Genomic DNA, 25,235 nt, shown 5'->3' on the forward strand with positions numbered 1-25,235 from the left:
ATGGCAGAACCCAATGTCCGTAAACCGGTGAGTGGATAAACACAAGGTGCCCACCGCGCACGCGCACGCCCCTCAGGTGCATCTACCGCGCACGCGCACATCACTCAGCCCCGAGCAGGAGCGAGGCGCCCACCCCCGCCGCCCCGCGAACGGACCCTGAACGCATGACGCTCAGGGAGGAAACCCGACACCAGACGCCACACGGGGTGAGTCCACGTGTAGGAAACGTCCAGAACAGGCCCATCCACGGACAGGAGCGGGGCTCGTGGCGCCGGGGGAGGAGTGGGGGTGATGGCTGGGGGCGGGGTTCTGGAATTAGGTGACGGGGATGTTCGTACATCGTATAGTGGAAAACACTGAATCCTACGCGTTGAAAGACCCAGTTTTACACTACGAATTTCACACTGTGCCCACCACCACCCCGTGCCCCCAGAGGCCACCCTACAGTGCCCCCTTCCTCCAAACCCCCCGGGGGTGACAGTGTTACCTGTCACCGCTGCCGCACCTCCACAGCCTCAGGCTTCCTGTTCCCCCATCCCCCCAAAGCCCTGGGGCAGCCCCCAAACAGCCCTCCTTCTGTTCCCTCAGACTCCAGCTGTCCTGACCCCCCGATTTCTGGCCTCTGCTGACCTCCCCTACCTCCTGCCCTTTGAACCCTGCCCTAGGCCCCGGACCCCAGAGCACTAACGCGCTGCATGCCTGGGACTTTCCAGCTGCCCCAGGACCAGCCCCGTGGGTACCAGGTGGGGTCTTGGTGCACTTGAGGGGAGGTAACAAAGGCTGGCCCGCTGGGTCAGAGCTCAGCACCCATGTGGTGGGCCCGGCGTGTATTTTTAGAACATCCCGTGACAGGTGAAGCGTGGGTGCTCACAGAGGCCTACGCTTCACAATCGTGGTTTGTGTTCAGACAATTTCCTTTTGAGATCAGGTTTTCGAATGAGTCATAGTGAAAGAAAAAGATCAAGGAATCAGTGGCCCAGACAGGACAACGGGGCAGCGCAGCATGGAGGGAGGCCAAGGCCTGGAAGAGCCCGTCTTTCTCATACGCCCCGGCCGGCAGGCACCTGCGGGCACCCAGCCTCTCCGCCAACCCCCTCAGCCCTGTGGGCCTGCCCCCCAAACGCTGTGAACAGGCTGTCCCGACCCTGATGGCTGCCCAGACTGTCTGCCCGCTCCCACCTGTTATCTTGTCTGGACCCCGCCAGGCCAGGACGATGTCGGCCCCCGCCCTGGGAACTGTGTCTCTGGGCAGCAGGGACCGGCTGGCCTCCCACAGGGCACAAGATGGTGGCCTCTCTGGCCGTCCTTCCACCTGGCTCTGAGTGAAGATCAGGGATACCAGCAGGGGTCAGGTGGGGGAGGTAGGGTGGGGGGACGGGGGCCCAACAGAGGCTGGCCAGGGCTCTGTGAGGCTCGGCTCTCAGGGCAGAGGCCCTGGTAAAATCCAGAGGCCTGAGGAGACCCCAACTTGGCCAACCAGGACTGTCTGGGGAGGGTCTGCCTGTGGACTCCACACCGAGCGACGGCTGGGGAGCCGCGGGTCAGAGCCGGCCTGGGGCTGTCCCAGTGGGGGTGCCCAGGAAGGGACACGGCCAGGGGCATCCAGAGAACTCCTCTGCTCCCAGACAGAGGGGCCCGGCCAAGATGGGCCGTGCAGGTGTCAGCAGGAGGCAGGCAGCCGGGCAGGGTTCCACGTGGAGGGGAGACCCCACGGCCTGTGCTGGGGGCCCCAGTCCAGAGCAGAGATCCTACCTGGGCTCCAGGCATAGCTCAGCTCTCCCAGGCCCTCCGAGGGAGCGCACCCCCCAGATAGTGGCCTTCATGGGTGCGCTGGGCCCAAGGACGAAAAGGAAGGGGAGGGAGGGGCTGGGGTCCCCAGGGAAGACGTTGTGGGGGCTCCTGCCTCCCTCATCTGCTGAGGCCAGAGTGGCAGGCAAACAGCAAAGGGGGCGGGGGCCGGACAGGGTGCCAGCAATGGGGCAGGAGAGGTGCGGGCCACGGCCATTCCCTAAATTCACATCCACTGGGAACCTGTGAACGGGGCCTCGCCTGGAAATAGGGTTTTAGTTGATGCAATCAGCAAAGATGGGGCCATACTGGGGTAGAGTGGGCCCTGCTGCAAAGACTGGTACCTTATAAGAGGGAGATTCAAACACAGACACAGAGGAGATGGCCATGTGACCTTGGGTCACAGCCCAGGCCCTGCCACACCTTGACCTCAGACCTCTGGGCTCCAGGACTGGAAGAGAATAAAGCTCCGTGGTTTAAGCGGCCCACTGTGTGGTCAGTTGGTAAGGCCACCCCAGGACACTCCGACCGGAGGGGAAAGCAAACCCCAGCTGGAGCCACCCCAACCCTCAGTCCGAGTCCTGTGACCCCGGGAGCACTGCCGACCAGGAGCTCTGGGAGAGGCTGGCGGCAAGCACGTGACCTCGGATTTCTAGAGTTCCCAGGAGGCATCCGGAACGCAACAGCCCTGAGATGCCGAAGACAGGGCAGGAGCCCCGGCGCCCGGTGGCCAGGTCAGGCAGGGCAGGAAGGGGGAGCCCCTGCATCTGAGACAAGGACAAGGTGGGCTGGCCCAGAATCCCCATTTGAGAGCACAGCTGTCCAGGGGTTCAATTTCCAGTTCTGTTCTCAACGGGCCCCCAGAGGCCCACCCAGACCCCATTCCCCAGAGGCCACGTCTCAACTGACGGGGCTCCCGCGAATCTCCGGTCCTGCCGTCCTGCGGGGACGTGAGGCCCGGTGCCCCTGCACACCTTCGCCTGGGGGGCCGAGCTCTGGCTAGCACGGGCGGTGGCCACACTGGGCTGGATGGGGAGCCCGGACGCCCCGGCCCTGGCCTGCGTGGTCAGCACGCGGCTCGGTGCGAGGCCGGGAAGTGGACAGCAAGTGCGGGTGGCTCCGGCAGGAGGGACACCACAGGCCCGTGACCCCAACCTGACGCCCAGGAGCGACAGCAGCACGCAGGCCCCCGCTCGCCACCCGGGGTGGGCCAGGCGGGGGCGTCTCGGCGGAGCACTCGGCATGTGTCAGTGTTCTGTCGCTCGCCCGGGCGAGGGCCAGCCAGGAGGGCCAGAAACTGCATCCGGGGAAGCGGGACCAACCCCAGATGGACGGGACGATACCCTGTGAGGCACAGAGAGCCTGGAGCTGAGCTCTGGGGGAGCCTCGGGGTTGCCTGCGGCTCTCCGTCCGCCTCTCCGGGCAGCACCTCTGCCGGCCGTGTGCCCACGGACCCCAGCCCGTGGGTCCAGGGTAGCCTGGCCAAGTCAGCAGCAGCGCCTGTGACGGCCCACGAAGGTCAGGGTGGAAGGACAGCCCCGCGGCGGGGCGGGCGCTTTATAAAGCAGCCTGTGACAGACGCCGGGTTGATGGCAGCCCCGGGGAGGCCAGGGAGGGTGCTCTCTCTGCCAGCTCCACAGGCACAGCTTTGGGGGCACACGGCCCTGCGCAACCCATCCAAGGGCCCAGAGGGGAATGGGGACCGGAACAGGGAGCCTCCTCGGTCATGGCTGAGGACGCTGGAGTCTGGGTCTCGGGAGGGGCCCCCTGAGCCCGAGGGGGCTCACTTCCGGGTGTGGTCCAATGGTTTCCCACGGTGCTGCGCCGACCCACCTGCCCACGGGCGGGGACCGCTGTCGCGCCGGCCAGCCCGCTCCCACCACTGGAGCACCGCTCCCAGCCCGCCGCTTAAGGGTGGTAGGCCTTCAAACCTCTGTCCCCGACACCAACACCTCCTACAGGCGCTGAGCACCCCCCACGTGGCTTCTTCTGGGAAGTGCCTCTTCAGGTCTGCGCTTGCTCGCGGTTTTTGAGAGGCATCGCGCACACTGAGCTTGTGGTCTCCTCTGACACCCACGTCTTCTTCCCGCGAGCAGGTTTTAGGGCCAAAGCCCACCGGCCCGACGTCCCGGTCCCTTGACAGCGACGTGCCCCGCGCGGTCTGTCCGTGCGGAGGGTGGTCTGCCTGTCCCGGTGCTTGCTGTCACCCCTGCTAGTGTCGGGCTTGCTTCAGGCCGGCTGGCATGCCAGGTGTCTCCTGAGCCCCCAGGGAACCCTGAGCAGGACAGGGCTACCGCTGCCCACGCGGGGTCACGCCGGTCCCAGGTGTGCGGCCTGACCCGTCCACACCCTCCTCAGGCTCCCGCGGGCCAGCCTGGTGCAAGACCATCGCCAGGGACCTTCACCCAAACCCAAAGAGCAAATGGTGTCCCGCGAGAGGGGGAGGACTCCTCCGGCGGTGGCGCCACGCGGTCTCACACGCCCCGTCCCGAGCCAACGCCGGCACCGGGCCGTGCCCGCCTCTGGGAAGACGGCAGAGGCCCCCACATCGCAGCAGCAGGAACCCCAAGCTCTGGGCGTCACAAGGCCCGGGCTTCGTGCTGGGTCCCTCTTGCGGGCAGACGCAGCGTCCACAGGACACGGGCCCGCATCCCTGTCGCCGGCAGCAGCACACGGAAGCCTCCCTCAAGTTCGAGCCTCTCACTCGAGCCTCCAGTGAGGTTTTCTGCCTTTTTTGGGGGGGAGGGGCAGAGACAGAGGGAAAGAGAGAATCCCAAGAAGGCTCCACCGTCAGCACAGAGCCCAACACAAGGCTCAAACCCACGAACCGTGAGATTGTGGCCTGAGCCGAAGCCGAGAGTCGGGTGCTTAACCGAGTGAGCCAGCCAGGCGCCCCTAAAGGTGCTCTGCTTTTGAGGACCTCGGGAGAATGCTGGGTGCCTGGGGAATCCAGGGTCACCCCCACCTCAGGGGCCTCGAGAGACCTGGTCTCTGGGACCATTTCTGAGCCAACCACACAAGTCGAGTAGAGCATAGCTCATAACGGACCAGCGGGCAGCCAGGCTGGCCCAGTGTCCCCCATAATAACAGTTTGTGGAGAACAGAAGCCCCCCGCAACCCCTTCTCGGGGAAGCCTCCCGGAGTCCTCAGAGGAGCCGGGTGGGGGGGCGGGGGGCGGCTGGGACAGCACAGCCTACACTATGCAGGAATGTGGCCCAGGCTTCCAGATGGACTGGTTCTTTGAGAGACGCGGCAGACCTAGATTTGGGGGTGGCAGCCCCTGATTTCTCAAAGTTGGCAATCCAGCCTTCATGTCACACCCTCCTTATGTGGGATGACTTCCTGCAGGTTCCCACAGTGCTGGGGGTGGGACCACCCAGTCCCCCTGTGACAATGCAGAACCCCTCTGCAAGGCTGTCCCTGACGGTCCCCAACACAGACCCGGGGGCTCATTCGCCCCTGTCCCTGACGGTCCCCAAGATGGACCCGGGGGCTCATTCGCCCCTGTCCCTGACGGTCCCCAAGATGGACCCAGGGGCTCATTCACTCTGAGCCCCGCCCTCAGGTGGCAGAGCACCTACAGGGCCAGGCAGCTCACACATGCCTGAACGATGCCAGGAGAGGCTCCGATGCCTTGGGCCACAAGTGCCAAGCTCGGAACCACCCTGGGACTAGGCGGGGGCGTGGGGGGGGGTGGCTACACCCCCACCTCACAGCTTTCAGGGCAAGTGGCCGAGGAGGACCTTCCAGAAACGCTGCTGAGCTCTGGCCCCGTGCAGACCATGTGCGAACCCAGACACAGATTCGGATGCCCATGGCACCCCAGCGGGAGGCAAGGGTTTGAGCAGGTCAACGGGTCCACCTTCCCACGTCCACACCTGCCGCTCACACGTGCAGCTGTCGGGGCGGGCGGGGGGGGGCAGCCTTTCCTGAACGTACCTTACGTACCATACCTTACAACGTGCAGAGGAAGACGCCACTCTGAGGGCAGGGATTTCTGCCCCACCTGGTGAGTCAGTGCCATAAAGGTTTACTGCTCTCTGCAGACCCGCTCCCTTCCTCCTGCCATCCCCATATTCTGTGTCAGTGGCCTCTGACCCTCTGGGTTGTGACCGCAAGGAAATGCAGGTGACCTGCCTCCAGAGTGCGGCACAGGTCGCTTTTGGAATGCAGCAGGCCTTGGAGCAGAGGAGACAGAGGCCAGTCCCAATGGGGAGTCTGGGTGTCCGCTCTCAGTGCCACCAGACCTGGTGACTCCCTTGCCATGGGGCTCTAGGGACAGGAGTCCCAGGGAAGGGCCAGCAGGTACCCGGTTCCACAGGGGCACCTGAGACGCACACAGACCACGAGCCCCCAGGGTCAGACTAAAGCCCAAATCTGCCATCACACAGCAGGGGCCAAACTCCTTCCCCCTCTCCCCCCCCCCCACAGGTGCTTTGTGGGCCTCCCTGGGCCATGTCCCCGCCCACCATGCTGAGGACCACACAGCTGGAGGGCACCCCCTGCAGATGGCCCAGGAGGAGTTAGAGCCCACAGATGACTTTAGATGGGACCAACTCCCTGGGGTCACTACGCTCCCCACTGTCACCTGGCCTCCCGGCAGGGAGGTCCCCGGGCAATCAGGGCCGTCGAAGGACAGCCAGGGCAGCGCAGCCCAGCACCCCTTCCCCTATCTCCTACAGGGCCCAGGCTTTATGGGGGAGCTCCCCCGGGGCCTCCCGCCCAAGGCACCCCTACACCAGAAGTCCAAACACCCCCAGGACTTCTTACGTGATGCACATTGCACACCACGTCCGTCTGCATGTCCCAGACGGCGCTGGGGTTCAGGGGCGGCTCCCACCCTTCATACAGTGAGGAGATGTCTCTTCCCGTATTCCTCGTGGGGCTGGAAGGGGCCCGCTCCCTGACACCCGCTCACCCCCAGGCCACAGCACATGGGCATCTGACCAAGGACAGGCCTTGCTGTTTTGTTCTGTGAAGGCACAGTTCACAAACCATATACTTCACGTATTTACAGTATACAATTCAGTGGTTTTCAGTACATTCACAGAGTTGTGCAACCATCACCTCTATCGAGTGCCAGAACATTCCATCAGCCAAAGGAAACCCTGTCCCCCTCACCCCCACCTCCTCCCCAGCCCCCGGCCCCTTCGAGCCCCTTCCTGTCCCTGGATGAGCCGCTCCGGACGTTTCACACACATGGGCTCACACCCCGTGTGGCCTCTCGTGTCGGGTTCCCTCCCTGAGCGTCGCGTGTTCAGGGTCCGTCCGCGGGGCGATACATAAACAAATGACAAGCCTTATCTCTGCCTCCCCTCGGGGCCTGGCAAGACCGAGCAGCAGGTGACAGAGCCTGAGCATCAGAAATCACGGTCTCAGCCCTCGCCTGAGTCATCCGCCCGGCAGAAAGGGAAGCAGGGGACCTGCGGGCCAGCTGTCCCCAATGGCAAGAAGATGAAGGAAATTTGCACAGCAGGAGCGGGGGAAAGGGCCGCTCCAAGGGACCCCACTCAGGGGAGAGGGGACCCACACTCGTGAGGCACGTCATGGACACCAGGACTCGGGCCTGCACTTGGGCACGGGCAGAGCAGGGCGGACGGCAGGTGAGCAGGAGTAAGGCCAGGCCTGGGATGGTCCGGGTGACTGTGCCTTCTGGCTGCCCCGGGAGGCCTGCTACACCCTGGCTGTGACACTCCAACCTGCCGCCGACAAATCCCACGAACGTGACGCACGCTGTCTCATGTACATACAAAACACACACGCGTGCAGGCAAATGCACGCAGCACTGAGAGCACACTCACGTGGGCACATGTACACAACTGGGCACGCAGGAGAGGCACGCACGGGTCACAGGACACATGCTGCACACACTCCCAGCACCCTCACAGGTGGGCGCGCACACGCACACACGTGCACACCCTAGACCATGCCGGTGCACACGCCACACCCGACACACACGTGCACACCCTGGACGCTGCTGGCACCTTGGAGGGTGCCCCCCCCTCTGCACATCAGCCTCACGGCGTTTCTACTTGAGGTTACGTTACCCACCAGCAGAGGAACAAGCAGGTCCCCCCACCCCCACCCGCGGCCATAAAGGCCTGTTAGCCAGAGGAGGCCACCCTGGGAGGGAGGTGGCCTCTGGGGACTGGACACAGTTGCCTCTTTATTCCCGGCCGAACTCACTCGGTCAGCGTTTCCGGCCTGGCCCCTGCTGAGGGGCCTCAGGGACTTTGCTAGAACTGAGCTGGGCCAGCCTCAGCTGGTCTCGCCCCAGTGGGGGCCAGGCCTGCGGGGTCCGGGAATCCAGCCTCGGTGTCCCCCCAGATCAGGGCAGTGACTGGCCCAAGGTCACGCGGCTGGAGAACACTGGCTCTGGGCTGCTGCCTGCACACTTGTGGCTGGCCCCACCCCACTCAGTCTCCAAGGGACCCAGCCCCCTGCTGCACTCAGTCCCACAGGCTCTCCTGGAAATCTGGTCCCCCCACCCGTCTTCTAAGACACGCGTGTACACACACACACACACACACACACACACACACACGCACACCCCAGGCAGATGCTGGCTCCGGGCCGCTGTGAATAGGTGTCTGCTCAGATACTCCGAGCTAATCAAAAGCGCCCTCCCCCGTCTGAAATCACAGAACGCCTTCCCCTCAGTCCCCACAGCGGCTCGTCCCTGGGCGGACGGTGTTGCACCTGCCAGGCTGCTTGGGGGCCTTCTGCATACCTGCCGGCATCTTCCCGACCAGGTGGGACCCTGGGGCCATTCACCTATCCTGCCTTCTCTGGCCCACCCACCCGGTGGCCCAGACTTCATATTCAGCATTCTCTATGAAGCCTCTGGAAATGGATGTCCTAAGAGGACCGTGGCCCTAAGCACGCAGCTCTGGGCTGCACTCACCCACCTCTGGGGCCTCCCCTGGGAAAATCCAGGGTGCTTGGGAAGGAAGAACACAGACAGGCTGGCCAGTGGGCCCTGGTCTCAGCGTCCAAGAAAGGAGCACCCAGCGGCTGTGCTCACAAGGGTCCACGACTGCACAGCGCCCCCCCACAGCCAGGCAGGGAGGGAAAAGAGAAGCGCAGGGTCAGGTCCAGCCCTGGAGGAAGGGCCAGGCCTCACATCCCAACCCAGACTGGCTTCGGACAGTCTCTGGAGTACGGTGCCTTTGACAGGTGGCCATCTGTCCTCCCTGCAGGGTCTGCCGTCCCCGGGGCCCGAGCCCCATCTTCCTTCAGCCTTTGCTAAGCGTCTACGGGGAAGATCCAAACATCCGCCGTGCCCGGCGGCAGGTAAGCAGGCTCCCAGCTGAAGCCTGTCCTATACCAGCCCCCCTAGCCATGCCATGAAACACTCACTGCCCCCCAAACTGCCAGATGAAGCTTCACCTTGGTCGGCTTCCAGGCCAGGCACCCTCCTGTGTGGGGTGCAAACACATGGCGCCAAGCTAGCGCGGCCAGGCAGCGGCCAGGCAGCGGCCAGGCAGGAAAGTCCTTCAGGGCAGGCAGGACTGATGTCCGTGCTGGGAAGCGGGAGCCAGGGGTGCCCCAGACACACACCTTACAGACTCAGATTTTCTTCCCCTTCAGACCATTAGCCACATTATTCAGGGAGCCGCCGCCTCCCAGGAGCTCCTCCGTGGCTGTCCACACCCCTACTCCCTGACTCTGGGTCCCCGAGCCTCCTGCTCCAGGGACCTGGGTGCTGGGGAGCAGCCCGGCATGGGCAGGACCCACCGCGGGCATCCCCTTCCGCACCCGCCCACCTCCAGCTCTCTGCCCACCTCCTCCCGTCCTCCTGTCCTTGGAGGCCAGGTTCCGATGCCAGCAGAGGCAAGACTCCCACCCAACACTCTGGGCGCAGCCAGCCGACCCCAGGAAGGCCCCCGTCCCAAGGCCGTGGGCAACAGGGGTGTCTGGACAGAGCCGCTAGGAAAGCAGGAGAGGGCAGGAAGCGCCAAGGAGCCCGGGGTCAGGGGTCACCAACATAGGAGAGGTCAGGAGGCACCCAGGGAGGAAGGGGCTGGGGTCGCGGAGGCCGGGGGGGGGGGGGGGGTGTCACAAAAAGGGGCAGTCAGGGAATGACGGAGAAGCGGTTGTGAAGGGGGTGGTCACACAGTGCTGGAGGGTCGCCGAGAAGTACAGGGTCAAAGGTCACCGAAAAAGTAAAGTTTGGGGATCACTAAAGAGCGCGGGATGGGGGTCCCGGTAGGGAGGGGTAAGGGAATCACCAACGGGTGGGGACGGGGGTACCGAAGAGGGAGGGAAGTAAAGGTTGCTGTGTCGCCGCGGAGGATGGGGTCAAGGTTCACGCGGAGGCGGGTCGGGAAGGGGGGGTCACACAGCAGCACAGGGTCGGGGGTCGCGGAGCAGGGCGACTTCAGGGCTCACAGCTGAGCGCGCACGGGGCTTACGGCGGAAGGCGGGGTCGGGGGGGGGGGTCGCTTAGGAGGGCGGGGTCAAGGCTCGCGGCAGAGGGCGGGGTCGGGGGGGGGGTCGCCGAGGAGGGCGGGGACAGGCCGCCGCGCTCCCTCCGCCCGCGGCCCCGGAACCCCGGAACCCCCGGCCCAGGACGCAGGCGGCCGCGGGGCGGGGGGGGGGGGGGGGGGGGGGAAAGGCCGGGGCCCGAGCGGGCCGGGGAGCGCGGCTCGGGCTGGGCGGGGTCGGCGGAGTCGGAGCGAGGGTCGGGCCAGACGCGCCTCACCTCCGTCCTGGGTCCGGCCGGGCGCGGAGCCCGCGGCGCCTCCGTCTCTCCGAGCTTCGCCTCAGCCGCGCTCACTTCCGGGTTTCGGGCGCCATCTTGGGGGCCCCGCTCACTTCCGGTCATGCCGCGGGGCGGAGCCTCTAGTGGGCGGGCGAGTGGGCGTGGTCGTGGGCGGGGCCCCAGGGGGCCCTGCAGGGTTAGGACTCAGTGGGCCACGGGTTCCAATCCCACCCTCTCCTGTTTATGTTGGGACCCCGGCTCCTGGCTTACTCGCGAGCCTCAGTTTCCTCCTATGCAAACATGGAGGTCAAATTGAATCACTCCCACCTCCGGGCCCTTTCCATCCCTGCACTCTCACACCTGAGCTTTCAGCCACTGGGGCTCTCGTATAACCCGGATGTTAGCTCTAAAGCCCCCTCCTCAGATACTCGCTAAAAGCCATCTGACACGGCCCTACCCCCACCCAGTCCTGCGCTCTCCCTTAGTTGCCTCCCCACCACTAGTTGTCTGCCCATTAGTCTGTCTCCACCCCAGGAGGAGTCTTGGGACCTAGCGGAAGCCCCAGCGTGGAGCCAGTACGTGGTGGGGTCTTGCAAGTCCCAAGAGAGAGGCCCTGGGATCTGGGTTGCTCCCCAGCTGGCTCCCTCCCCGTTAGGGCTCCCAGGGGCCTGATGCAAACGAGGCCAGATTTGCTGCACTGCCAGGAAGAGGGTGGGACTTTGGCACAGACTGTAGATTTCCTGTGACTTGAACCCACTGGACCCACTGTGGGCTGGGCCCGGCGGGTTCAGGCAGATCCAGTCTGGGAGGCACCACCCCTTCCCTAGCTGGGTTGTCAGTAATGAAAGCCCCACCTCGCCACCAGCCAGAGGCCTCCTGTGCCCATTCCAGCCCCCTGAAATTAGAGGTTACCTCCCCGTGTGCTTGTTTACTTATTAAGTAAACCCTTACGGATTCCAGTCTCTGCCTGGTCTCGAGCTGAACAAAGCTGGGGCTCCAGAGGACTCAGTTCCCAGGCCTGCCCTCAGGAAGCTCCCAATCTAGGGGGAATGGAGGCTGGACCAGACACTCCCATCTGCAAGACTGGGCCTGGGGCCCAGGGAAGTGCTGAAGTCTCTGCCTAACACATTATGGAGGAAGGGGTGTTGAAGCTGGGGCTTTGAAGTTCAAGTAGGAGGTTGCCAGATAGACAAGAGTAGGAAGGGCAGTCCAGGCAAATGAAAGCTGTTCACAGACTTGTAAGGGTCTGTTTAAAACCCGTTTGACCTACAAAAATCCAGGTCAGAGACCGCCTGTAGCCAAGCCTACAAGGAAGCAGGGGAAACTGAGGTCGAGAGAGGAGAAATGATTTATTCAGAGTGAGCTTTGCTTCGGTATGTGTAGTTTTTGGCAATTTGGGTTGTAGCCTTGACTTTGAAACTACTTTTCATAGCTAATGAAAATAAGTCCTATTGAGCAACAGACAGTTAAAATTCAAAAGCACAAATAAGCTGACATGAGGGGATAGATGGCTTCCGGTTGTGTTTTCCCATTTCCTCCCACACAGGGCCAGCCACATAATCTGTCGAGCCCAGTGAGAAATGAAGACCGAGGGGCCCCCCGTTCAAATAGTGAGGATTTCAATATGGCGACAGCAGAGCATTAAACGGAGTACGGGTCCCCCTGAACACGGAGCCCGGGCAAAGCCCTGAGTCACACGCCCGCAGAGCCGGCCCTGTTCCCACCATGACCTTCCGAGGTCAGGACCGCTATTACCTGTGTGTTGCTGGCGGGTAAACGGCAGCGCAGAACCGTCCAGTAGCCGGCGCAGGGTCACGGAGCGCAGGGAGGCATGGACTTGACCTCTGCCACGTCCACCTCGGGAAACCACAAGGTTTCTATGGGTAATTTTGCCTGAAATGGGGGCAGTTTGCCCAGGCCGGGGTGGGTCCAGCCATCTCAGCATGGAGTAATCTGCCAAGTCTGGGGATGTCTAGGGAATTAGTCAGATTTGGGGATTTCCAGGGAATTGCAAGAGGCAGCCCGGGAGAGCGGAAGGCACACGGCTCTGCAGGGCAGCGGCTTTGCCGGTGTGCTGTGTGACCCTCGGAAAGTTACTCAATCTCTCTGTGCCTCCATTTCCCCACCTGTAAATTTGGGGTGGGTACCTTCTAGGTTATTAAGACAGCAAAATGAACAGTTTCTTGTGTTTGGGTTTTAGGAATGTTTCCAGATGCACTTCTGGATGTTTCCTCACAAAGGTCCACAGAGCCACCCAAGTGAGCGTTCTATGAGATAATAATGATGATGAAGCCTGAGGTTGGAGGTCTGGAGAGGAGGGATTTTTTTCTTTTTTTTTTTAATGGTGATAAAAGGCTGGGATGGGGGCCCTGGGCAGCCCCAGCTTTCATGGCTAAGGCTTCAGAAGTTGTCACGCTCAGAGGCTCAGAGGGTGGGAACACGCCCAGCTCTCCTCAGATGTGCCCAAGGTCCCCTCCTCCGGTGGGGAAAAGGCTCACAGAAGACCAGAGGTCTGTCCGGTGAGGGTCTATTTTTGGTCCAAGAGCCTTCCCCAAGCCCTCCCTCTGTCCCAGTCCCATGCAGGGACCCCCTAAATATCCCCCCAGACATTTCAACCAGCCTTGAGGAAGTAGGCCACCATATAAAACACAGAACACTCAGTTAAATTTGAATTGCATGTACGTGAAGAAGAATTTCTCATGTTTAAGTATGTCCCGCGCAGTGTCTGGGATATACTTATGCAAAAGAAAGTAGCCTCCGGCGAAACCGGGAGTCCTGTTTCTGTTGGTGAGATTGGGCAGCCCGGCGTGGGGAGACCACAGCAGAAATGGCGTCCCAGAGCCAGGCCAGGGGCCCCTCTGAACCTCAGTGTTCTCACCTGCCAAATGGGCACGGCCCTGGGACTGACCCACCTTCCGCACAGGCGTGCTCACAGAGTGCGACAACTCTTGCCCTTTCAATTGTTTCAAACAGCAGAAAAGTCAGACCCCAATGTCAGGTCCACCGGGGGGGGGGGGTTCCCTGTGGGTCCATGGGGAGCTTCTTGGGCTACCCCTCAGTTTCCCTCCTGGGGAGGACTCCAGCGTGCAGACTGGGAGACTGAGGCAGGCAGAGGGCTCACCCAGGGAGCGGAGACCCCCACCCCGGACCTGGGCAGGTGAGGTGGGGCAGGTGGGTCGGCCTGGCCCTGCCCAGGGGGTGGGGGCGGGGCCGGGGCGCTTCCTGTTTCTCCACATTCTGGAAAGCCCCAGCGTTCCCCAGCAGTGGGAGCACCTCCCTGCCCGCCTCCTGGCGCTGGGTCCCTCACCACACTTCTCCTTTCTGCACCCACTTCCCCTGGCTGCCCCCCAGCCCCTGTGGCTCTGCTCCTGCCCCGCCTCCTGCCTCTCATCCCCCCCCTCCTTTTCCCCTCCCTCCTACCGCGCCCCTCTTTGCCCTCCCTCTCCAGCCCTCCCTGTGGTGTAGAAGGGGAAACTGAGGCAGGAGCAACCAGCCGGCCCACGTCGCACCAGCCGTGTGCGCATCTCCTCCTGCATCACTTCCTGTCTCCTGCTGGCCTCGCCCGCCTCCCCAGCTGACCCTGCCCTGTCCAGCCACCTCCCTACACCCAAGGCCCACCTGCCACTGCCACTTGCCAGTGCTGGCTGCCTCCCGGCCCTGCCTGAGCCAGCGTAGGATCTTGCCTAGGCCGACCAGGGCTGCCTCTGAGCCAGGACAACTGCAGGGAACAGCAAACCTGTCCGGTGGGTCTGAGATCCGCCCCAGACAGGACTTCCCACCTCTGCACTGAGAATGGGGCACCGAGGCTGCACAGGCTAAATGTGACGTCTGACGGAGCAGCCCTCAGGCTGGGCGAGGGCTGGACCCTGAGGTTGCAAGGCTGTGAGCAGGCAGGAAGGAGAAGGAAGAGGGGAAGGACTGTCAGGGAGAAGGCGGCATGTGCAAAGGCCCCAAGTGGGGACAGCATCCAGGGAGCGTGTGCAGGGGTCCAGGGCAGCAAGGGAGTGAGACCGGAAAGGGCCAAGTGGGCTAAGGGGGCGGGGGTGTGCCTGGAAAGCTAGGGCAAGGCCTGTATCCTGGGGGCAGTAGGGAGCCACTGAAGGTGATGGAGCAATGGGGTGGGGTGGTAAGGGCGGGGCTGGAGGAGGCTCCATCTGCCTGGGTGTGCTGGAGGGGGCTGTGCTGGAGGGGGCGGGACACAGGGGCCACGTTTCACGCTCCTCTGGTGGCAAGACAGAGGTCTGAGGAGGCAGAGCTCCTGCCCCGAAGCCAGACGAAGGAGCCACACTCTGCATTTCTTTCTGTCAGGGTCTATAGTGAGCCAGGCAAGAGCTGGGCCGGAGCTGAGAGGGTGAGGACCTTCAGGATGTCCCCTCACCGGTACTCACCCCCAGCCCCAAGTCAGAGGGGGACTTGGCTTGGCTCTGTCCCCAGAGCCATGGGGAGCCATGGAGATGATAGAGCACGAGCACGGACAGAGATGCAGCTAGGGCAGAGCAGACATAGGAGGCGGTGCGGGTGCAGGAGGGCGCAGGTGAGTGAGTGCAGGAAGGAAGTGGGTTGGGCTACAAGGTGGACGGGGTGTGTGTGTGTGTGTGTGTGTGTGTGAGAGAGAGAGAGAGAGAGGGGGAGAGACAATGCTGATCGAGTCCGGGGACACAGAGAACAGAGCATCAGAGCATGCCCCGTGCTGTCCCAGGCTGCAGAGGGGCAGGACAGCCCCCGGAGGGCACAGGGCACAGGGCGCTGGCCGTCCCCAGGCGGTCCTCCCGCTTAGCAGCCAGCACGGAGCACTGCGGTCACCTGTGCTGCTACTTCCTGAACCTTCACCTTGGGTCTGCCCTGCCCTGAAGGGGACTCCAGGGCGCCTGGGGTGGCTGACTCACATCCAGGTCCCAGACGCCTGACAGGGGCTAGGCTCCTGAGGGACAAGGGACGTCTGGGGCACTTGGAGAACTTCAGGGGACCCCACCATCCTCCACGCCTCCAACTGAGGAAGAAGGCAGAAGCCCCAGCCCCGGGGTGCCCCCCCCCCCCCGCTGGCTCAGTGGCTCAGTCAGCACGTGACTCTTGATCTCAGGATCCTGAATTCAAGCCCCACGTTGGGCCTGGAGCCCACTTAACTAAAAAAAAGAAAAAAGAACTTAAAAGGAAGACAGTCTACGCTGGCAATGAGAGGGGTGATGGTTGACACAGCACGTCTGTGCTTATACCCCAAAGTCACAAATACGCTGGCGGGTCAGGGCGGGGCCCCGGCTCTGATGACCCGGCCCCGTCCCGATCTGCCGTGTGGACAGGGGCCCCTGACGTGACCGGACGTAAAGGGCACATCGCCTCTGTGCCATTCCGCCCCAAACCCCTCACCCTGGCCTGACCCACAGAGTAACACCGGACAGACCCCAGTCAGGGGACATTTTCTAAAATACCCAACCTCAACACGGTCCAGGCCTCACACTCAAGGGAAGTCTGACAAACTGTCACACCCCAGAGGGGCCCAAGGAGACGTGACAGCTGGGTGTCATGTGGGGTCCTGATGGGGTGCTGGTGCAGAAAAGGGACATGAGGGGGAAACTACAGAACTCTTTCTTTTTAGTGTCTCTTTATTTCTTGAGAGACAGAGACAGAGCATGAGCAGGGGAGGGGCCGAGAGAGAGGGAGACACAGAATCTGAAGCAGGTGCCAGGCTCTGAGCCGTCAGCACAGAGCCGGACACGGGGCTCGAACCCACGAACCGTGAGATGGTGACCTGAGCCGAAGTCGCACACGTTACCGACTGAGCCCCCCAGGTGCCCCTGTAAATAAAGTTTTATTGGCACGTGACCGCACCTGTTTGTCTCCCGCAGCCACGTCGAGCGAGCAGTAGTGACAGAGACCACCTGACCCACAAAGCCAAAAATAGTGACCGTTGGCCCTTCCCGGGAACACTTTGCTGGACCCTGGTCTTGTCAACAAAGCAGATCACACGAGTCCTGAGTAATGAAGAAGTTGTGGCATGTAACTTACTCTGCGATATGTATCGCATAATAAGGAAGTTCTTTTTTTTTTTTAACGTTTATTTATTTTGAGAGAGGGAGAGAGAGAACCCCAAGCAGGCTCCGCGCTGTCATTGTGGAGCCTGATGTGAGGCTCGAACCCACGAACCGTGAGATCACGACCTGAGCCGCGGTCAGACGCTTCACGGGCTGAGCCACCCAGGCGCCCCAAGAAATCTTAAGCACGTGGAGGAGATTTGTTGCTGACGTATCGGTGACAAACGTCCCCCACTCACGTGAGACACGCACAGCAAGGGGAGGGCGCCCCACGCTGTCTTCGCAACCTCCCTGCAGATCTTCGAGGAAATGGAGAGAACAGTAGAGCACGGCCCAGCCCCTGTCCTCCCACCCTGCTTCTGTCCTGCTGGGGGCTCTCTGCCCCGTGGGGGTGAGGCCCGCCCCAGCCCTGGCCAGCTGCCATCTGCACTCCTGTGTCCAAAACCCCCTACTCGAGTCTCATATCCCACATTGTTACAACCTTTTGGTTGCGAGTGACAGAAACTGCAACCGAAACCAGCTTTTTTCTGTACATGGGAATTTTTTGTTCACGGTACGGAAAGGTCCAGGGATAGACCTAGCACCGGGCTCTCGCCGCCGGCCCCGCTGACATTTGGGGCCAGGTGGTTCCTTGTGTTGAGCAGCCCTCCGGGTCCCCGCCCACCGGACACCAGGAGACCCCTGGCGTGACGGCCACAGATGAGACCAGCCGATCCAGCAGGCACGGCCAGATCCGGCACCTTCCGGGAGCGTCTCAAAGACTGACACAAGCCTGCACCTCTAGGCTCCTTCCCACGCCTCTGGAGAGCAGCTCAAGGCTTGAATGCGAGGGAGAGTATAGCACCTCGAGAGGCACAGCGCCTTCTTGGTGCAGACCGCGTGGCACTGAAACCTTTATGTTTTGTCTCCTTTCTCTTTTAATGTTTCTTTCTTTCTTTAATGTTATTTATGTATTTATTTATTTTTAGTTTTGAGACACAGAGGGAGAGCGGGGGAGGGCCAGAGAGCGAGAGGGAGACAGAGAGAGGGAGACACAGAATCGGAAGCAGGCTCCAGGCTCCGAGCCGTCAGCACAGAGCCCGACGCGGGGCTCGAACCCACGAACCCATGAGATCAGGACCTGAGCCGAAGTCGGACGCCCAACCATCTGAGCCACCCAGGCACCCCTCCTTTCTGTGTTTTAAAGTGAGCTCCACGCCCGAAGCGGAGCTTGAACTCACGACCCTGAGATCTAGAGTCACGTGCTCTACCCACTGAGCCAGCCGGGTGCCCCGAGATGTTTGTGTTTACGTGGCTGAGAAAACATTTCAGAAGAAGGGTTGTTTTGCGACACGCGAAGCGATACGACATCGGTGTCAATAAAGTTTTCTTGGCACAGACACACGCGGTCGTTTGCGTATTGCCTGCGGCTGTTTTCCTGTCCCCGCCAGCAGAGCGGAGCGGTTGTGACAGAGACTGTTGGGCCCGTACAGCTGAACACACTTGACCTCTGGTGCCTCACAGAACAGGTCAGCTGACCCCTGCTCTTATGTCCCTGGACAATGACACAGGTACCTCTCCGAGCCCAGGAGTCTCCCTTGTTGACCGGAGGATGGGGAGAGGGGGGGAGGACCTCAGCCTGGAGGCCAGCCAGCAGTGAACTTTGAGTGTCAGCGTGTGTCAACCATGATCATTTCGGTCACCCCTCGGGTAGCCTGGAGGGGGTGCTTCGTCGGCTTCCGGAGGCAGGTGGGAGAAGGCAGGACCGGTCTTCAGCAGGCTGCGGTGGCCGTGTCCCGCACTTTGAATTCGTGGGGTGACGTGTGTGCCCGGGTGGGGGTGCTTAGCCGGGAGCCTCAGGGGAGGAGCTTTTGGGGAGGTGACAGTTCAGCTGCAGCCGGGACCCTCTCTCTCTCAGAAAATGAGCCTTTAAAAAAATTTTTTTAAGTTCCTTAAAAAAAAAAAAAAAATTACAAATAAAAAATAATGTGTCACCCGTCGGAATGGTCCAACAGAACCCCCGAAACGGACAAAACCAAGTGCCGGCGAGGACGCAGGACGCCCAGAACTCTCGAAGTTGCCGGTGGGGGTGCGGCCCTTCTGGAGGACGGTTTGCTCAGAACGGCCGTGAGATCCGGCCATCCCAGCCCTAGGCGTCCCCCGAGAGAAATGGAAGTTTCTGTCCCTACAAAAACCTGCACACACGTGTTCACCGCCGCACGACTCACAGTCGCCAAAAACAGAAAACCATCCAAGTGGGCGAAAGAGACGCGGCCCGTCCATACAAGGGCGTTCCAGGAGCGCAGGGACAACACGTCTCTAAGGGTCCCAAGAACGTGAATGGATCTCAGGTGAAGTACGCTTTGCCGGGTGACCCCATTTATGTGACACCCGGAAAAGACCGAGTTACAAGGGGCAAAACTCGATCCTTTCCTGGGAGGGAAGGCAGAGGGAAGCGATGACCCCCACAAAGGCGTGTGAGGGGGGGTTCGGGAGGGAAGAAAAGATTTTATTCCTCAAGTACAGTGGTGATTACATGCTTTCGTCAAGATTCATCAAACTGCCCACCTCGCAATTCTCAGGAAGCTTCTGTGTTAGTGTCCTAGGACGGCTGAGACCAATGACCGTTCACTGGGTGACTCAAACAAGAGACATTCATCCGCTCCCCATTCTGGAGCCAGGTGTGGGGGGCCGAGCTCCTTCCAGAGGCTCCAGGAGGCCCTTCCCCTTTCCTCCAGCCTCTGGGGGCTTCAGGCAGCCGAGAATCCCTCCACCACGGCCTCCATCGATACCTGGTCCTCTCTGTCAAATGTCCCCTGTGTGTGTCTTATAAGGACAATTGTCGTTAGATCTAGGGCCCACTTAAGTAATCCAGGATGATCTCATCTCAAGATCCCTAGCTTGGTGACAACAGTGAGTGAGGTCACATTCACAGGCTCTGGGAAGTTGGATGGGGAAACCTCCTTCAGGGACCACCATTCAACCCAATAAACCCTGCTTAAGTTAAGAACACTTAAGGGGCCACCTTAGGACACTTTCTCCCAAACACTTCAGATGTACATTCTGCCTGGGAATGTTTGAAGCAGAATCCTAGACTCATAGCCTTTCAGCCATAAATGCTTCAGCGTGTATCTCTAAAGCAGATTGTCAACTGGGGACAGTTCTGCTCCAGGGGACCCCAGGCGATGTCTGGCGACACTTGCGGTCAGGACTGGGGGCATCGCTTGAGTGGGGGCTGGGGACGCTGCTCAACCCCTGCAGTGCCCAGGACCCCCAGAGAGGATGACACCAGCCCCCCAGTGTCCACAGTGCCGGGGGAAGGGGGACAGTCAACTGTAGGCGTGTGACGGTGGGCATCCCTGCCCTGTCTGTGACCAGGTGTGTAACAAGGTCCAATAAGGGTGACAGTGATGGTCCAGAGTGTCACCGCCCTGAGGGATCATGTGTGGGCTTCCAACCCTGTGGTTTTGACACCTCATTCACACACATAGACACACACACACACACACACACACACACACACACACACACACACCCGCAGTCCAGAAACCTCGGCTGCAGTACCTGCCCGCCCCCTGGTGGCGGCAGAGAAGCCCACATGCCCCCCACACCGATCCCAGCCACCCCCTAACCTGGAACCATGGCTGGATTCCCAGTGGGGGTTCACCTCAATTTGGAAGGACCCCTCTGGCTCCTGGGCCCTTATTCGATGGATATGGGGCTGAGCCGGGTCCATGGAGAGGAAGGGGCTAGGGTCAGGAGCCTGACATGTAGGGTACCCGTTGAGTGGGTGGCGACCTGGGATGAAGCGCCAGCTGGTCGTGTGCCCAGGAGGACCGCGGGCTTCCTCTGTCCTCCATTTGGGGGGGGGGGTAAAGGGAGGATGTCAGAGGGTCAGCGGGGGCTGCAAGGGGGACAACTGGGCACAAGTGTTTGTGTGTAGGGGGGTCATGGGGTGGGCAGGAGAAATGAGGGGTGTGAGGGAGAGATCGTGGGAGGAGAGGAAGGCAGAGGCTGTAGGCCTGAGCCCCGGAGGGGCTGGTGGGCCCTGACCTATAGCCTGGGGTCCCTGCCATTACCCGGGGCTACCATTTATAATCTGGAGCTCTTACCTGTAAGCCAGGGCCCCTGTGTGTAAACCAAAGCCCTCCACTTATAATCTGAGGCTGCCTTTCAATAACCTGGGGTCCCCCACCTGTAACTTGGGGATCTTTATCTGTAATATGGGGCCCTCCATAACCTTGCCCCCCACCTACAACCTAGAGCCTCCCCATATAGCCTGGGGTCTCCTACTACAACCTGCCTCCCCACCCCCATAACCTGGAGTCCCAGATCCGCTGTGGACCTGGACAGGTGGCTTCCTTCCTGTAAGCCTCAGTCAGTTCACCTGTCATAGAACATTCCATCACCCCAAAAGCAACCGGTCCCCATCAACAGTCACTCCCCACTCCTCCCCCCCCCCAGCCCCCACGAGCCCCCTTCCCGTCCGTGGAGGGGCCTGTTCGGGACGTTTCACCCACGTGGACTCACACCCCGCGTGGCCTCTCGTGTCGGGTTCCCTCCCTGAGCGTCGTGCGTTCGGGGTCCGTCCGCGGGGCGGCGGGGGCGGGCGCCTCGCTCCTGCTCGCGGCCGAGTGACGTGCGCGTGCTCGGGGGACACGTTGTGTTTATATGTTCATCTGTGGATGGATATTTTGTTTTTTTTCCCCCAGTTTCGGCTGTCGTGAATCCTGCTGCCGTGAACACACAGTGTACAAGTTCGGACCTGTGTGTGCTAACCCGGGATAAGAGTAGCTGGGCCGCATGGAAACACTGTTTTCAACCTTTTGGCTTTTTCCAAAGTGGCTGCACCATCTGTACGAGATTTCCAGTGTCTCCACATCCTTGCCAACACTTATTGTCCATTGTTTTTAAAAACTTTTTAAATGCTGGGGCGCCTGGGTGGCTCAGTCAGTTAAGTGGCCGACTTCCGGCTCGGGTCATGATCTCGCGGTCCGGTGAGTTCGAGCCCCGCGTCGGGCTCTGTGCGCACAGTTCAGAGCCTGGAGCCTGTTTCAGATTCTGTGTCTCCCTCTCTCTGACCCTCCCCTGTTCATGCTCTGTCTCAAAAATAAATAAAACGTTAAAAAAATAAAAAATAATTTTTTAAATGTTTATTTTTGAGAGAGAGAAAGAGACAGAGTGAGAGGGGGAGGGGCAGAGAAAGGGAGACACAGAATCTGAGGCAGGCTCCAGGTTCCCAGCCGTCACCACAGGGCCCGATGACGTGGGGCTCAAACTCACCAGCTGTGAGATCATGACCCGAGCTGAAGTCAGATGCTTAACCGACTGAGCTACCCAGGCGCCCTGCTTTTTAATACCTTTAGGGTCTGTAGTGGTATCCCTTCTTTGATTCCTGGTATGGGTCATCTTTTATTCTTGGTGAACGTGGAGTTTTGTCGTTAAAAAAAAAAATCTTTTCAAGGAACAATCTTTTGGCTTCATCTATTTTCCCTATTTTTTTTTCTATCGTATTTTACTGGCTTCTGCTCTGGTACGTAGGATTCCCTTCCCAGCAGAATTTTGGGGTTTGCTGGTCCTGCCGATGTGGCGCGTGACCCCTTCCCTGCAGAGTCACATCAGTCCCCCTCCACGGGTGCCGGAGACGGTGAAGACACTCATGGGGCATGTCCAACCACCACTCTCGGGCACACCGAGTTTGCACGGAGGCTCAGGGCGTTCACAGGTCGCCAGCCTGGAGTCCCGATCTGATGGCGCTGCTCCCCTAGGTCCCACTTTTCTGGCTGTCGTGAACCAGGAGGGTCACACCAGATGAGATGAACAGTTTGTGCAGAGCTAAGAATACAGTGCTGGGCAACGGAAGGGAGGTATTTTCAACCTCATCCGCCCACTTTGTCCACTCTGTACCCACAGCACTCTGCTGGCACCTGGGCCGCTGCTTTCCCGCAGTGGGTCCCCTCTGGGTGCAGAGACTCTGCAAGGGTCTCTGGCCTGGAACGTTCCACTTTGGGCCACTCGGAAAGAAAACTTTTTTTTTTTTTTTTAATGTTTATTTTTGGGAGAGAGAGAGAGAGAGCGCGCGCGCGAGAGAGAGCGCAGGGGAGGGGCAGAGGGGGAGCGAGACACGGAATGCAAAGCAGGCTCCAGGCTCAGCACGGAGCCCAGCGCGGGGCTCAAACTCACGAACCCAAAGTCGGACGCTTAACCGACTGAGCCCCCCAGGAGCCCCTGGGGCACTTTTTAATTTACTGACGTCTAAAGTAAGCTCTAAGCCCACCCAACGTCGGGCTGGAACTCAAAGATCCCCAACAGCAGAGCTCGCACGTTCCACCGACAGAGTCGGCCGGTCGCCCCTCCCTGGGGGCTACTGTGTGACCCTTGCCCTGGCCTCCGAGGGGGTCTGTGGGTGAGGGGCTCCTCGAGGGTTCTGCCCGCGGCACAGCCGTTCCCAAGTGGCCGTTGTCGCTCTCGACCGCCGACGCCAGCCCCGAGCCCCTCAGAGGTCGACGCTGCGAGCTCCCCGCGCCCGCTTCCCGCCAACCCCCCCACCCCATGACGGGCTCCTCCGCGGGCCAATGAGCCAAGCTGTATCCACCCCCGGGGCGGGGCCGAGAGTGAACCAATCCCCGTTTGGGCGCCTGCCTGTGTCCAAACGGCCCAATCGGCAGCGGTGGTGGGGCGGGCCGCGGGGCGGGGTCTCACGGCCCAGCCAACAGGCGGGCACGTCAGCGGCGGGAGGGGCGGGCCCCCCCGGCGGGCGTGCGGCGGCGCGGCGGCGCAGGGCGGGGGCGGGAGGTAAACAAGATGGCGGCGGCGTGTCGGGCGCGGAAGGGGGAGGCGGCCCGGGGCGTCCGCGACTGAGGCGGGGAGCGGGCGGCAGCGGCGGCGGGCGCCGGCCGGCTCCGCGCCGCCTTGCATGGGCTGGGCCCCCGCGCCGCCCCGCCTGCTCCACACGTGCGGCGGCTGCGGCGGGGGCACGCGCTGTCCGGGCCCCGGCGGCCTCGGGAACCCCCGGCCCGGGCCTTCGGCCTGCGCCGCCTCAGCCGCCCGGAGCCCTGCGGGTCCCCGCGCCCCGCGGTCCGCGGCCGACGGCGTTCTCGGCGGAGAGCGAGCGCGGGCTGCCGTTTGGGGCGGGGGACGGCCGCTCCGGGGTCCCAGGCCGGTGTGGGGGCGCCCCGGCGGCGGCCGGCTCCGACGGAAGTTGCTCCCCGCGGCGGGAGGGCCCCGGGCAGCCCCCGGCCCCCCGACGCGCGCTCGGGGCTGGCGGGGGCGGACCTCGGTGCCCCCCGCGCCTTCCGGACAGGCACCTGCCGCAACCGCGGGCCCCCGGGACGGCGGGCCCCGCCGGGAGCCGCCCCCAGCAGCGCGCCCGGCCCCCAGCGAAGCTCGGCTGCCCAGCCTGGGGCCCTGGGGCCGGCCGGCCGCCGCGGGGCCCTCTCTGGGCGCGCGCCACGACCCGCTGGTAATGCCCGTCCCAGAGAAGACTTGGTTTGGCTGCAGCGGTGTTTGTCCGAGGGTCTAAAGTCCCTGGAGGATGACCTAGCACTCGCAAGCCCCACCGGCCTCCTGAGGGCCCCCGTGGACGCGCCGGCCCGACCCGAAGCTGCGAGGCGGGCAGGCACCCAGACTTGCGACCCTCCGCACCCTCGGGTGCCGGGGTTCTGGGCCAGGCGCGCCTCTTGAACTCACGACGAGTACAATCGTTTCTTTTCGAAGAAGGATTTCCCTTTTTTGTTTTTGTTTTTGTTTTTGTTTTTTTGCGTTTTTTGTTGATTTTTGTTTTTTGCGTTTTTTTTTTTTCCTTGGAGAAGGGAACTTTAGGGGGACAAAAGGAAGAACCGCTCTTCGGGGGGGGAATAGATAAGGAAGATAAAGGGACCGCCCGCGAGAGTCCAGGATGGATGTGGCCGACCCGCAGCAGCTGGGCATGTTTACAGAGGGGGAGCTGATGTCCGTGGGGATGGACACGTTCATCCACCGCATCGACTCCACGGAGGTCATCTACCAGCCACGTCGCAAGCGGGCCAAGCTCATCGGCAAGTACTTGATGGGGGACCTGCTGGGGGAGGGGTCCTACGGCAAGGTGAAGGAGGTGCTGGACTCGGAGACGCTCTGCCGGAGAGCCGTCAAAATCCTCAAGAAGAAGAAGTTGCGAAGGATCCCCAATGGGGAGGCCAACGTGAAGAAGTAAGTGTGGGCTTCCTGGGTCAGCGAGCGGCCAGCCAGCGAGGGTGGTCACCTCCCGTCCTTCCCTTTCTCCTTTCCTTCCTCCTCCCTTCCTTCCTGTCCCCTCAGCTCCCGTGTCCTCCTTGACAGGGAAGGTGTCGGTGGAAATCTGCTTTGTTACTTTCACGAAGTCAGGCCGGCTTGTTGCAGCCGGGTGTCCCGTTTCTTAGGATGCGGTGTCAGAGCCTTTTTCAGAGGGGGGCGCGCCTCCCCCCCCCCCCCCAGCTGTCCAAAGAATTTAGGTGCCCAGCGGAACCAGCCAATGTTTATTTGGCCCTGAGACGCCGTGTTCCTAAACGGCCCTGGCCGCCACCAGCAGGTTTTCTGCGCAGCGTGCAGCTGTTACTAGGGCCGGGCGAAATGCGATTTGTTTATCCTGTTGGAGGGGAGCCCTGCGGTTGCCAAAAATAATTGTTTGCACTGGCTTATCGGTCAGCAGGGGGTAACTTAGCCCTTTCTTGCTCATTTGGGATGTGACACTAGATGCATCCGTGACTACAAGCCCAGGT

General features: G+C 61.6%; 3 protein-coding genes across 3 annotated transcripts in view; 2 read left to right on the forward strand and 1 right to left on the reverse strand.

Annotated features, from left to right (window-relative positions):
- Window positions 1-10,599, reverse strand: part of SBNO2 (strawberry notch homolog 2) — a 48,821-nt gene extending 38,222 nt beyond the window's left edge. Inside the window, exon 1 of the mRNA XM_030335037.1 lies at window positions 10,493-10,599. The gene's annotated coding sequence lies outside the window, so the exon portion shown is untranslated. The remainder of the gene's footprint in view (window positions 1-10,492) is intronic.
- On the forward strand, window positions 1-24,183 carry LOC115527434 (collagen alpha-1(I) chain-like). The gene is made up of 12 exons (XM_030335053.1): window positions 1-27; window positions 666-736; window positions 1,061-1,216; window positions 3,215-3,306; window positions 3,421-3,705; window positions 4,147-4,503; window positions 6,220-6,515; window positions 8,449-8,540; window positions 8,988-9,081; window positions 13,958-14,163; window positions 18,025-18,071; window positions 23,363-24,183. The coding sequence occupies exons 1-12, from the start codon at window positions 1-3 to the stop codon at window positions 24,181-24,183; spliced, it is 2,544 nt and encodes an 847-aa protein (XP_030190913.1).
- The window catches only part of STK11 (serine/threonine kinase 11), a 13,908-nt gene continuing 12,647 nt past the window's right edge, over window positions 23,975-25,235 (forward strand). Inside the window, exon 1 of the mRNA XM_030336247.1 lies at window positions 23,975-24,687. Within this exon, the coding sequence (XP_030192107.1) occupies window positions 24,398-24,687 (290 nt within the window). The 5' untranslated portion in view covers window positions 23,975-24,397. The remainder of the gene's footprint in view (window positions 24,688-25,235) is intronic.

Source organism: Lynx canadensis, chromosome A2, assembly GCF_007474595.2.
Source record: "Lynx canadensis isolate LIC74 chromosome A2, mLynCan4.pri.v2, whole genome shotgun sequence".
Classification (NCBI taxonomy): Eukaryota; Metazoa; Chordata; class Mammalia; order Carnivora; family Felidae; genus Lynx; species Lynx canadensis.

What these genes read in the sequence shown, in the direction of transcription:
- LOC115527434 (XM_030335053.1), top strand. Translation starts at nt 1, where the DNA reads ATGGCAGAACCCAATGTCCGTAAACCG. An exon ending in GCCGGCATCTTCCCGACCAG is followed by an intron (nt 8,541 to 8,987) that starts GTGGGACCCTGG and finishes TCCTCCCTGCAG; the next exon opens with GGTCTGCCGTCCCCGGGGCC. An exon ending in CCGGCCCTGCCTGAGCCAGC is followed by an intron (nt 14,164 to 18,024) that starts GTAGGATCTTGC and finishes GGTGCCTCACAG; the next exon opens with AACAGGTCAGCTGACCCCTG.